The following is a 13,885-nucleotide window of genomic DNA, read 5'->3' on the forward strand; positions in this document are numbered from 1 at the left end:
TATTGTTTGATTCATATTGAAAAGCACTTTCTAATAATGTTAATTTCATACGAATAATCTTTATATATTTAAAGTAATTCTTGGTCAAACAAAAATCCCGTAAAACGAGGATGTCTTATTCCTTGAATCGGATTGAGTAAATGTCTAGGCCACTCCATCAAATGATACCAGGGAAGTCAAACACGATAACCAGAAGGATTCAAGGTTCAGTGAAACCATTAACTGAAAATACACAATTTGCTTACACAATTTGTAGTTGGAAGAACTGAGTCAAACGTTAATCTGAACTTCAATTTCTACAAATTTATAACTGACAATGTCTGAGGAAGAAACTGGGACCAAGAGTTGATTTTTTGAGATTTGCTCCCAAGAAGTTGCAGTTCTCGAATTACACAAACATCAGATAGTACTCAACCACGGGATGATAGCAGTTATTGCACGAGAACTCAACCAGGGCCTCAGATGAGAAATAAGAGATGCAGTCAATATATGGAAAAAATCTAAGAAAATAAATCTAAGAGTAGGTATTAGCATACGCCGTGCATGGCTCCTTCACATTGACTGAGCGCACACCGGTAGCTAGTGGCTCCGCTAGAAACGCATTTCCGATGTCCTCTTTTGGTTCTATCTCAACGGATGTCCATTGGTTCATCTCAAAGCATGCATCCTGGTACTCCCGGACCAGAAACAATTTGCCGCATGCCCATCCCAACACGTGTTCGCTGGTTCCCGGACCAGAAACACACCAGTAGGGTGACCCACTCCGGCGATGACACGGTGCGGCCATGCTACCCCTTCCATTCGTTTCCCAGGAAGGAGGCATGCATGAACACATAAAAGCCATTCCATCTTCCGCGCTCGCTCTTCACAGCTCTCTCTCAATCGCTCCTGAGGCAGAGCTGTCCCTACGAAGACAGAATAATGAACACGGGAGCTCCTCAACATTTCATTCCATTTTGATTCCTTTCTAACTGATCGATCGTACCTGCACATGTAACCCGAGTTGTGTGTCCAAGGCGCCTGCATCTGGTGAATGCAGGAGGCATCTGCACCTCAAGGCGCCTAATTGGACGGTATTAACGAAAAATTGCAGAGAGTTCCCCAATGGAGTCCAGCCCCAAAAGCTCTGTTCCTCGCGCTCACGCGCCGATCAAGTGCCCAAGCACCTGTGAGGTAATTAAACCAGTGTTTATCCTTGCAATTTCTTGTCGCTATCGACTTGAGATTTCCTCTGCAACTTTACGGATCAGAAAGGAAAATGGTTCAGGACGTGGACCAGCTGCGGACTCCTTCAGTGTCGTCCCAGGAATTCATCGATTTCAAGAGGAAAGCTACCACGATCGTGGAGGAGTACTTCTCTACGGACGACGTGGCCGCGACGGCGAACGAGCTGCGGGAGCTCCGCGTGCCGTGCTACCACTACTACTTCGTCAAGAAGCTGGTCTCGGTGGCCATGGACCGGCACGACAGGGAGAAGGAGATGGCAGCCGTGCTGTTGTCCTCGCTCTACAACGACGTCATCGACCGCCCGCAGGTGTACAAGGGCTTCTGCAAGCTCACTGAGTCCTGCGACGACCTCTCCGTCGACACGCCCGACGCCGTCGACATCCTCGCCGTCTTCGTCGCCCGCGCCATCATCGATGACATCCTGCCACCGGCGTTCCTGGCGAAGCAGCTGTCGTGCCTGCCGGACGGGTGCAAGGGCGCCCAGGTCATCCACAGGGCGGACAAGAGCTATCTGTCCGCGCCGCACCACGGGGAGATCATCCTGCAGAGGTGGGGCGGTAGCAAGAACATCACCGTCGAGGAGGCCAAGGCCAAGATCGTCGACATCCTGGAGGAGTATCTGGCCGCCGGCGACACGGCCGAGGCGTTCCGGTGCATCAGGGACCTCAAGATCCCCTTCTTCCACCACGACGTCGTCAAGCGCGCCGTCGTTCTTGCCATTGAGCGTGGCGGGGCAGCCGAGGGCCACATCCTGGACTTCCTTAAGTCGGCATCGCGCGAAGGTGTCATCAACGAGAGCCAGATGATCAAAGGCTTCAACCGGATGATCGACTCTGTTGACGATTTGACGCTCGACGTGCCGAACGCGAGGTGTCTCCTGAAATCCATAATCTTGAAGGCTTCTTCGGAGGGCTGGCTGTGCGCGTCGTCCCTGAAACCGCTTGGCCCGGAGCCGAAGAAGGCCGCCGAGGACGACGCCGCCGTCAAGAAGCTCAAGGCGAAGGCTGTGTCGATCATACAGGAGTACTTCTTGACAGGGGACATCATCGAGTCGGTGAGCAGGCTGGAGGCCGAGAACAGATCGTGCTCACCCTCCGTCAATGCCATCTTCGTCAAGAAGCTGATCATCGCTGCGATGGACCGGAAGAACCGGGAGAAAGAGATGGCTTCCGTGCTGCTGTGCTCGCTCTGCATGCCACCGGAACACGTCGTTGCAGGGTTCCACCTCCTGATCGATGCCGCCGAGGACGCCGCGCTGGACAACCCTGCTATCGTCGAGGATCTGGCCATGTTCTTTGCCAGGTCGGTGGTCGACGAGGTGATCGCGCCGTCGGACCTGGAGGCGATGGAGGAGGAGGCAAGCCGCCGCAAGGCGGTGGGCTCCCCCGGAATGCTGGCGCTGCGGAACGCCCACGCCCTGCTGGGAGCAAAGCTCTCCGCGGAGCGGATCCTGCGGTGCTGGGGCGGCGGCGGCACCGGCAAGGCCGGGTGGGAGCTCAGCGAGGTGAAGGAAAAGGTTAGCAAGCTCCTGCAGGAGTACGACTGCGGCGGCGGCGTACGGGAGGCCTGCCGGTGCATCAAGGAGCTCGGCATGCCGTTCTTCCACCACGAGGTCGTGAAAAAGGCGCTGGTGTCGATCATCGAGAAGCGGGGCAAGGACGAGCGGCTCTGGGGGCTGCTCGACGAGTGCTACAGCCGCGGCCTCATCACGCCGAACCAGATGACCAAGGGCTTCGAGAGGGTTGCCGACTGCGTCGACGACCTCGCGCTTGACGTGCCGGACGCCAGGGAGCAGCTCCGCTGCTACGTCGAGCGCGCCAAGAAGGGAGGATGGCTGGACGCCTCTTTCTCCATTACAAGGCCGGGGCAGCAGGCACCAGTCCCAGATGGCATTGCTGCTTCTTCGTGAGCGCCGGTTACATACATGCAACACTACTGACATTCCAGGGAAGTTTGTTTGATTTGCTGATTTACGCCATTATATTACGTGTATGTATCTTCAGGTACAAGAGAAAGCGGTCGATTAGGAGTATATACGTTCCCACGAGAATGATGTTATAGGATAATATAGGGAGTATGAACTTCCAGATTAGGAGTTTTTCGTGGCGTTTAGCGCGGAGGATTTGTGCATTGGAGAGTTTTTGTTTGCCATTTTCTCCTATACTGTCATATGTGGTTTTGTTTTGTTAATTGGTTGTTGAGGAAATACAATGTTACTTCTTGCTAATATGAACATATTTATTGTTGGAGCTTGGGCCGAATTAACTTTATTCTAACAATTTGCAGCAACATTTCGACATCAATTTAACCACCCTAATCCTTATCGAGCGCATGCTTGAACAAAGTATTGTCGGAGCAGCCATATCCGATTCGCTCTCACAACTGTGTGCGCGATTGGTTGATAAGATAGCTCCAAAAATTATTGTGTGTTTGTGTGTGCCCGTATGTGCATTTGTGCGCGTGTGGGTGCATTTGGGCGTGTGCTTGCGGATGCGTGTGTGTCACTCTATCTTTACCCTCCCTTTCTGCTTCCCTCGGTGATAATTCTGCTTTAGCTTATCGTCACCTCATTTTTATTACGTGCCCTAATGTTGATGATCTTGAAATGTATTACCCGCACTTCCCCATCAGTATGAACTTCTGCATAAATACAATATGGTAATGAGAGCTGAGATATTTTGAAGACCTCACATGTTACTAATGAAAATGATCGTGGCCTTTATCGATCACATATATAAGGCTTGGAAGAGCCTAGAAACAAGGAGAGTCTTGAAAATATTGCCCCTTTCCCATCTCCATACTTTTTGATTAACTGGTTGATGCGTAAATTCAATAGATGAAACTTTCATAATTGCTCAAACTTGAGTTTTGGCATGGTCGAAATCCAACTAAGAATCTACTTTTTTTCTGTAATTGCACTGTGGCACGAGATAAAAAAAAGACCCTACCGATGCATCACTTGTCAATTTTTAATAATTTTTGGGGACTAACTTGCTAATAAATGCCAAAAAAACTTTTTTGTCACCACTGTTTATGTCTAATTCAGGTATTTTCGTGAAACAGGAACAATGAAAGAGAATCGGATCAATGAGTTTCTAAAAGGATCCAACAACCATGGAAGAGAACCGCCAAGCGACGCCCTATGGGCCCCACGCTACAACCCCATGCACCTAGGACCATACATGCCACTCATATGTCTAGGAGTCGCAAAGTTCTCGCCTAGATGCCATTCGACCAAGGGACTCCTCCATGCCTAACACCCTACGTGCCTACTTACGTTGCATTTTTGTCGTCACGATGGAGAGGAACATGTTTTATTGTATATCTACATTGGTGTTTGAGTTCTACCTTGTTATGTGGAATTGGCGAAATAGTATGATGTTTAGTTGAGAGGAAATACTTTTGTACTTCCACGCATGTGTGTGGATGTTTCTATCACTGCCCATTGTACTTTGAGATTCGGATAAAAAGAGGTGAGAGAAAATAATCTTTTCATCTACAATAGTGAGCACGAATCTCGAGAAATAAATGGACAGCGACGGAAACACCCACACCCATGAGTGTAAGAACAAAATCCACTTTGGTAGTTGAGTGCACATATGTTAATTTCTATGGAATTATTTTGTGCTAGCATATGATTAATTTCTATGCTATTTTGGTTGTGTGCACCATGTTAATTTCTATGCCATTAATTTCTATGCCACGCCCTATTTGGACCATAGCGGGGCGACGCGTACCCTTCTGGCGCAACATGCCGGTCTAGGGTGCTCAAGACAGTGAGGACAACCAATGTCAGTAGAGACGATGAAGATGACACGTTGATGACATGGTGTATAGCGAACCTCGCCTCCTAGGCGGCTGGCCGTAACGTCACTGATGGAGGTGAGGGAAGAAAACTTATGATTTGAGTGGGTTTGGAGGCAGGGTCTTACGGTTTCAGCGTGGGAGCTCGTCGGCAATAGGGCTTAGAGTTTTCGGGTGAGGAGGTCGCCTTAGAGGCTTAGACACAGAAGATTGGGGTTGGGGGTTAGATGGAGGTTCGGGGTGGCAAACGATTGGCGGCGGGTGGCTGATTGAGGAAGGCGCCTGGCCGACGACGGTGAACGGGAAAATGAGATGTCTTGATTGCTCAAGTTGAGGATGGAAAAAATGATGAGGGTAGTGGGCCGGCCCATGGGAGGCATAGGTGCGCTATCTGGTGTCAAGCGCTCAATAGGGGGAGCTCCTATCCTATACACCGACCGAGTCGGTGCGGACGGGTGCCGCACGCGGCACACCCCTCGATCCGGCGGGTGTAAAGTGGGCTGCGGTCCACCAGGTAAACTTGTTTTTTTATTATTCTTTTTTCTATATTCTCGTTTTTTAAATGGTAAAACATTTATAATCTGAATTTTTAAAAATCCAAAAGTTTTTTTAATTCTGATTAAAAAAATTGAACTTTTTTTAGATTGTACATTTTTTAAAATTTTGATTTTTCTTCAAAAATTGAACATTTTTCGAGAATGAACATATTTAAATCTGAACATTTTCCGAATATTTTTTTTAAATACAAACAATTTTTAATTTCAACTTTTTAAAAACTAAACACTTTTAAATTTGAAATTTTTCAAATTTAAATTATTTTGAAACTTGAATTTTTTCGATTATGAACGAAAAGAATAATAAACAGAAAACAAAAGAAAACAAAAAAAATAAACAGAAAACGGGAAAAACAAATGGGCCAAACCCAATACCATACATGTTTGTGCGGTGCTTTGTAGGCACCAACCTAATCAGTGTATAGGACTGGCCCCGAATAGGGGAGGTGCTATACACCACCCTGGTCGGTGCGGACCAGGTATCGCACCCCCAAGGGAGCCTGTTGGACCGGCCCAGTCACGTTTCTTTTTGTTTTTTTCTCTCCTTTTCTCCTTTTCTGCCGTTTCATTCTTTTCTTTTTATAAATCTAAAATGCTAATGTGAAATTTTTTCTGAAAAATAATATTTTTTATAATATGAACTTTCCAAAATCTGAATATTTCTAAATTTATATATTTTTGAAAAAATGAAAAATTGAGTTTTTTTATATGAACAATTTTCGAATTTGAATAATTTTTGGATTTGAACATTTTTCGAATTTGAACATTTTTTGGACTTTGAACAATTTTCGGATTTGAACATTTTTTATGTTTGAAATATATTTTTCAAAATTTGAATATTTTTTAGATTGAACTTTTTTCAAAATTTGAAAAAAAATAGATTGAACATTTTTTCAAAAATTCGATTTTCCCTAACTTTTAACATTTTTAGAAAATGAACATATTTTAAATTTAAATATTTTTCGAATACGAACAATTTTTTAGCTTTGAACATTTTTCAAATTTGAAAATTTTGAACTTTTCAATTTTGAACAAAAATAAAAAAAATAAACAGAAAAGAAAAGAAAACAAAAAATAAAACAGAAAAAGAAAGAAAAGAAAAAGAAAGAAAAGAAAAAACGAAAAACAGAAACAGAAACAGAAAACTAAAAAAAGAAAAAAGTGAAAATGGGCTAGGCCCAGTACAAGACCAGGGTGTGCGGTGCCTGGTAGGCACCGACCTGTTCGGTGTATAGGATTTGCCCCGAATAGGGGCAAATCCTATACACCGACCAGGTCGGTCCCTACCGCGCGCCGCACACCCTCCGCGCGCGGTATGGGCCGGCCTGGTCGGCCCAATTCGCCTCTTTTTTCTGTTTTCTGTTTCTCTTTCTTTCTTTTCTTTTTTCTTTTCTTTTCCTTTTCCTTTTTTATGTTCTGTTCCTTTTTTTTTGTTTTGTTTCTTTTTTGTTTATATTTATTTTTGTTCAAATTTGAAAATATTTCAAATTCAGAAAAATTTCAAAATTGAAAACTGTTCAAAATTTAAAAAATGTTCAAATTTTAAAAACGTTCAAATTTTAAAACCGTTTAAATAAAAAAAATGTTCAAATCTGAAATCCGTTCAAATTTGAAAAATGTTCAAATACAAAAAATTGTTCAAATTTGAAATCCGTTCAAATTTAAAAAATGTTCAAATACAAAAATGTTCAAATTATAAAAGCGTTCAAATTTGAAATCCGTTCAAATATATAAAGCGTTCAAATTTGGAAAAATGTTCAAATTCGAAAAAATGTTCAAATTTCGAAAAAAATTAAATCAAAATCTGAACATTTTTAAAATTTCCAAAATTTCGAATCTGAACAGATTTTGAAAATTTGTTCTCCGAAATATATTTTTTAAAAGTTAGATATTAAAAAAGAAAAATATTAACAAAAAAGAAACAGCAAGAAAAAACGTACCTACTACTAATGGGCCGCGGCCCAACCAACCGGCCTGGTCGGTGGGGTGTGCGGTGGCCCGTACACACCGACCAGGTCGGTGTACAGCACTCCCCCGAATAGGAGGCCCCCCAATCGACTCTTCGGCTCACCACGCAATAGCCCAAATCAAACCTGGGAGGGAAAGAAAATGCTCGGAGGCCCAAATCAAACAGCAGCCCAGGTGCATGAATACGGGACTAGGCCGAAAACATGAGAACCCCTGCACGTGAAAATGGTCGGCTTTGCCTTTGCCTGCCTTGGATCCGTGCCTTGGCAACCTGCAACATTCAAAAAGAGGGAAAATAAGGACAAAACAATTTTGACTCAATCTATGGCGCCTGATAGGTCAGATCAGCGTGTCAGCTGGTGCATGCCTGTCGATTTCGACAAATTTGACCCTTTTTCGAAAGTTCAGCACGATTTGACCTCTTTTTCAAAAATATTCAAAATCTGACCCTTTTTAGTAGCGCCTTTCCCAGGGGAGCTACCCTCTTCGCCATAGCGCCCGCGACCCTGGCGCTGAACTTGTGCCAGCGTGGCGCGGCTGGGCCCACAATTCGCGAGGTCAACTCCTTTCATGGGGGCGCTACCCTTCTAAAGTTCAGCTCCCTCAAGAGTGGAGCTACCCTTTTAAAGTTCAACTCCCCTCGCTGGGGCGCTACCCTTTGGAATATGATAAGTCGCGTGGGCCGCCCCCATCCGCTCCACCTACCACTTACCCCTCACACCCCGACCAGGAAGAAGCCAGGGCGCGTCCCCCTCTCTCCCCCCTCTCAAATCCTTCCCCAAAATCCCCTAGATCTGAAGATTTCTTTGGTGGATTTTGGTCTCCATCCCTCCCTTAGGTATGTTCTTTCAATCCCACCAAATTTATTCGAAAATCTAGAGTCATTAGACCCAATTTTGTGTAGTATTGGTGAAACCCTAGATCATCACAAATTTCGAAATTTGTGTGGTCTTTGTGGATTTTATTTTAGTTTGATAGCATTATTATCCTCTAGATTGGCCTATTTTGTGTTGTCAATATTGGCATGTATAGTTTGAGCTTGGTATTGTAGATCTAGATGAACTTGGAATTTGAAGATTATAATTGATATACTTATTGTTTATGCATTTGTTTCTTATAACTATTTGGTAGATGGCAAAACATTGTTGTAGGCATTCTATGTTTGCTTTTTGTCTTACAAATTTTTACTTATCTTAGTTTGGAATATCATTCATAGTAACTTGAATATAAAATTGTTGTAGATATGGCGTCGTCCGATCCGAAGGAGAACCCGAGGAAGTGGAAGCACACCGCTGACCTTTGGCCATCCAATTTTCCCGAAGGGACGGAACAAGCTCGTTGTTGGTGCGGTGACCTTTGTGTCTCCAAGCGATGTGATGATTGGGATGCCAAACACGGAAGGAGGTTTTGGATGTGTCCTAACTATGCACATGACAAGGCCAAGCCAAGAAACCCATACGATTACCCACCGGTATGTGTCTCCACTTGTAATTATTTTTTCTCAAGTGTTTGCCGTTAATAATATTAAGTGTGCATTTGTAGTCTCCTCCACCTCTTTGTCAATTCGTGAAGTGGATAGATTTGGAGCAATCAGCTTCTCACAAGGAAGAGGTTGCATATGAGGAGGGAAGGAAGTGGAACTATATGTTTAATTTGATTCGTGAGGAGGAACGGGAGAAAAAGATGAAGATCAGGCTTGAGAAACAACGTTTGGAGAAAGAGAAGAAGGAGCAAGAAGAGAAGGACCTCCGTGAGGCGGAACGGGAGAAAAAGAGAGAGAGAGCTCGTCGTGCAAGGGAGGATGCGGAAGCGCAAGAAGATGCAACCAAACGGAAGGGAAAATACCCCCGTTGGACAAGAAGGGTGACAATGCCCTTAGAGACTTTGTTCGGGTAAGTAGCTACACACATGTGCAGGTTTCGAGTGCATTTATGTAACTTGTTTTGACAATGTCACAGCGGAGCGCCTCTCGGTTACGTAATCTAGGAAACCTACTAGGTTGCCGTGCGGACGATGTCGAAGCCTCCTCGTCCCCCACTCCGTCTAGTGAGAGTAATCGCGATGATGATCATGAAGCGGATGTTCAGCAGGTATGGAATATCTGCGACTCTAATCTGGAGTAACATTTGCACTATGTTCCTGACTTATCTTCATTTTTTAGACTGCGCCAGATGAGATGACTTTGTTCGAGGCTCAACGTACTCCGCGCTTCAAGGTCAGGCCTAGGAAGGGGCCTAAACGTTTTACCCCGTCCGACTTTGACAAAAAGAAGGCGACCGTGCAAGAAGAGGAAGATGGTGACGTTTCTCAGGATGATATCGATGGTTCCACTGAGGAGGAAGAGGAGGTGATGGCTGCCAAGATTCGTAGAACCACTAGGAGGCGAAAGAATTAAAATGGGTCCTAAACCTGTAGAACTTTCATGTACTGAATCTTGTTGTTTTCGTCGTCATCGATGAACCTGGTTATGTATTGGACCTCTAGAACTTGTGAACCTGTGGATTTGATGTTCTGGACTTGAAGACTGATGTTTTTGAATTACCTGTTAAATCTTGTTTGTGTTGGTGCCTGAGAATTGCTGAGAAACAGAGGAAATTGCGCGCTGGCTAACAGCAAAAAGGGTAGCGCCGCATACAGAGGAGCTACCCTATGAAACGAGTAGCGCCGTACAGAAGGGAGCTACCCTTTTTGATTCCTCCCAGCCACGAATACGACGGCCGGCTAACAGAGAAATGGGTAGCGCCCCATGCGTGGGAGCTATTCTTCGGGAAGTGTAGCGCCTCCTACCTTGGCGCTATGCTTTTCTCTGCATTTCTATAGTGCAATGACTCCCAGCATGTTAGTGTAATGACTTCCAGCAGATAACATGACTCTAAAGTTTGACATCACAGTCTCAGAATATGACTTTAAAGTTTAACATCAACTTAGTTCACGACATTACAATCCATAGTTCAACATAAACTTAGTTCACGACATTACATCGTACACAATAACATCGAAGTTTAAAGTTTAACAAAATGGAGTACGAGCCATAGTTTGGCAACCAGACAACACAGGTTCCTCTTCCTTCTCATCCTCCCACTTCTTTGTTGCCTTGTTGGGTTGAGACGCTGCCATATCTACACAAGATCGGAGGACAATAGTTAGTAAGGACAAACAAACAAACAATAGTTAGTAAGGACAAACAAAAATAATTAGAAAGGTGAAAGACGCATACGGAAAAGGTCCTCGTAGGTATCCCGACATGCCACGCGGTATACCAACACTATGGCCTCTAAATCTTGGTTGACTACGACCATGTTGGCCTCTACCGGTTTGTTGGCCACGAACTCTCCGTTGGCCTCTACCTCTTTGTTGGCTACGATCTTGTTGACTTGGACCTTGTTGGCTCGGGCCTTGTTGGCTATGACCTTGTTTGCTCGGGCCTTCTTGGCTAGGACCTTGTTGGCTAGGACCACCATCGTGTGTACCCCGTTGTTGACTTGTGTTTCCATCACCACCCTTGGTTCTCTTACTTCGGCTACACCCCTTTTTGTTGTGGCCATCAACATTGCAATCTCCACAACGGGAGCTAACACGAGCCTCCTCGAATAAATTCCTACCCCATCCTCCTCGTGTACCTCCGGCACCCCAGCCATCCATGTCTCCTCTAAGACGCTTTGTTTGACGTCTTCCCCGTTTCTTAACTCTATATTCTGGGTCGGGCCATAGTTGAAGACCATGGTACTCCGGCCACTGTGATTGGTCCAAGTATGGGTTAAATCTAGCCGTCCATGTTTGTTTGACCGTCTCGATAGAGAACTCTGGCAACCTGACGGTGAGTGGATGATTAACATCCACATGTCTGGCGCGTGCCGCCACTTTCAAGTGCGAGCAAGGGAGATGAAGCAAGGATGGCCTCATGCAAGAGCACTCACAATTCCTCAACGAGACAACAAACGCCCGGCCTCCATGTTGGACACCATCACTTGTAGTGCCTCCGGGCTCATTTACTTGGTAAATCCACTCCTCATTATCAAAACAGATAGTGGTTTGGGAGTCCGCCTTCCTTGACTCGAATCGCAACCATTTGTCAACACGTGGTGGATATTTGTACTTCTTCTTTCGCTTGTTCATTCCAGCAATCTGCTTATCCGTTTCCACCGAGTACTCGAGAAAATATGCATTCAACTTGTCGAATGTATATTGAACTATTGCCGTCACAGGCAATGCACGGACACCCTTAAGCACACTGTTGAAGCATTCTGCCATGTTGCTTGTCATCTGGCCATACCTCCTACCACCTTCATCATAGGCTCGTGCCCACTTGACCCTCAATTCCAAATGCCTATTTAGGAACTCAAAACCACCAGCCGTGAGGTTCTTTTGAGCCACCAATTTATTGTACAATGTCGCAAATCGGGCATCCGTGTAAGCGAGACAACAATCTTTAAGATCGTCGGACAACTCCTTGTTCCCACATGCCCTATAGAAGTTGGACACAAAATGTCTCATGCACCATCTATGGTGCAAAGGAGCATGCCCTGGAATGTCTATCTGCACAGCGTTGAGAATACCCTGGTTGCGGTCCGAGAGGACACAAACTTCCCTATTTGCTGGAATGACCTTGGTTCTCACAAGACGCATGAACCACTCCCAATTATCGTTGTTCTCAGCAGTAACCAAGGCAAAAGCCAAAGGCAACAACCGATTATTCCCGTCATTACCTATTGCAACCAGTAGTGTGCCCTTGAATTGCCCGGTCAGAAAAGTGCCATCAACTGAGATGACCGGCCTACAGTGTTGGAATGCCCTTACGGATTGTTGAAAGGCCCAAAATGCACGACCAAATACTCGGACTATTGCACCTTTGTACTCTCTAGTTTTCTGCCCAAAAGGCTCGACCACATGATACATCCCCGGGTTGGTAGCCGCCATCGCGCCCAACAACCGAGGGAGTCGGTTGTATGCCTCTTCCCAATCACCGTACAACATCTTAAATGCGGCTTGCTTCGCCTTCCATGCCTTCCCATACTTCACCTCATAACCGAAATGTGACTTCACTGTATCAATGACTTGCTTGATTGTCATTGTTGGGAGTGTCTTAATGCTATTCGATAGTTTGTAAGCGATAAAATTGGATGATAACTGCCGGTGAACATCTTTCTCTTCCGGGTCATCGAGGTCCTTGCCCTCGCACATATGAGTCGAAACACAACTTGATATGTGCCATTGCGGCCCTCCTTTAAATGGTCTTGCACGCACAACCCATGGACACCGGTCATCCTCACATCTAACCGTGTAACGCTTGTTCACGTCTGAGTGAGCCACCTTGAATGGACGGAAATACTTAACCGCATACTCCTTGATCCATATTTGAAATTCCAACAAGGTTTCAAACTTCACTCCTTTATCGATCCCATACCTTTTGTGATTCATATCCCGCTTCGAACTTGGCCTTGGTCCCAGCACAAAGGTCTCGCCACCGTCTACCACGGCTTTATTTGCAAGACTAAGATCACGGAACAATGGTATCCGATGATCCCGACCAACTACCTTCTTGAAAATTTCGGCTTCTTTAGCCGTGAACCCCTCTTCATCAAGCTCCTCCTCGGGACCTTCATCCTCCGATTCCGATGCATAGCATCGGTTATAAGGTATGTCATGGTCCATGTCCTCTTGCGCACAATAAACATCCAAATCACCAACCTCATTGTCATTGGGATCACCCTCGGACCCGTCGCCCTCATAGTCATCATTATCTTCTTCCATTGCTTCATAATTGCCATTGCGAATCGGGCTCGGTGGTTGGCTGATTTCTTGTTGGGTCATGACATCTTGGGTCATCGGAGGAGGACTACTTGTTGAGATGTCAACATCGGGTTCAACAAACGGGCTCCTACCATGAGCTGGGGAGGCATGCCGGTTCAAGTCCAAGTGTGGCCGTGACGATACCTTCTTTGTGGCAAATAACTCGAGAGCCTTATCTTGCGATTCGGCCACCACCTCCTTGTATGCACTCCACCTTTCATCTGAGTTGAGCTTCATTGTCTTCCAACGATTGTGCATACCAAAAGAAACATTATACCTTCCCTCCAATTCTATGTCATCGGTTGGGCTCATCCATTTCAACTCAATCCTCACTTTCTCCACAACCTCGGCATAGTTGGGACTTCTTTCAAACACCATCACAACCTCATCGGGGTCTAACTCGACATTGCCTTTCATGAACTCGTCCTTGTCCACATAGTGGACACTCACAATTCTCGCCATCTATAACCAAATAACAACAACCCAAATGCATCAACTATACATATATTACATTATAACATATGCATCTCAACAATAAAAAA

At 45.4% G+C, this 13,885-nt stretch overlaps 1 protein-coding gene across 2 annotated transcripts; it reads left to right on the forward strand.

The window, feature by feature from the left end:
• The first annotated feature begins 751 nt into the window (after positions 1 to 751).
• Positions 752 to 3,417, forward strand: LOC127296450 (MA3 DOMAIN-CONTAINING TRANSLATION REGULATORY FACTOR 2). Of its 2 annotated transcripts, none has more exons than XM_051326527.2 (2): positions 752 to 1,173; positions 1,268 to 3,417. In XM_051326527.2, exons 1-2 carry the CDS (start codon positions 1,105 to 1,107, stop codon positions 3,134 to 3,136), a joined length of 1,938 nt encoding a protein of 645 aa, XP_051182487.1. In that variant the 5' UTR covers positions 752 to 1,104; the 3' UTR covers positions 3,137 to 3,417. The 2 variants fall into 2 exon arrangements, with proteins under 2 accessions (XP_051182487.1, XP_071685446.1); XM_071829345.1 differs by having other exon boundaries at positions 1,130 to 1,173; positions 1,251 to 3,417.
• The last annotated feature ends 10,468 nt before the right edge of the window (positions 3,418 to 13,885 follow it).

This window comes from Lolium perenne, chromosome 4, assembly GCF_019359855.2.
Source record: "Lolium perenne isolate Kyuss_39 chromosome 4, Kyuss_2.0, whole genome shotgun sequence".
NCBI classification, from domain to species: domain Eukaryota; kingdom Viridiplantae; phylum Streptophyta; class Magnoliopsida; order Poales; family Poaceae; genus Lolium; species Lolium perenne.

Coding starts and splice junctions, on each gene's coding strand:
- LOC127296450 (XM_051326527.2), top strand. CDS start 1,105: ATGGAGTCCAGCCCCAAAAGCTCTGTTCCTCGCGCTCACGCGCCGATC. Junction 1,174..1,267: donor AGTGCCCAAGCACCTGTGAG/GTAATTAAACCA, acceptor AAAATGGTTCAG/GACGTGGACCAGCTGCGGAC.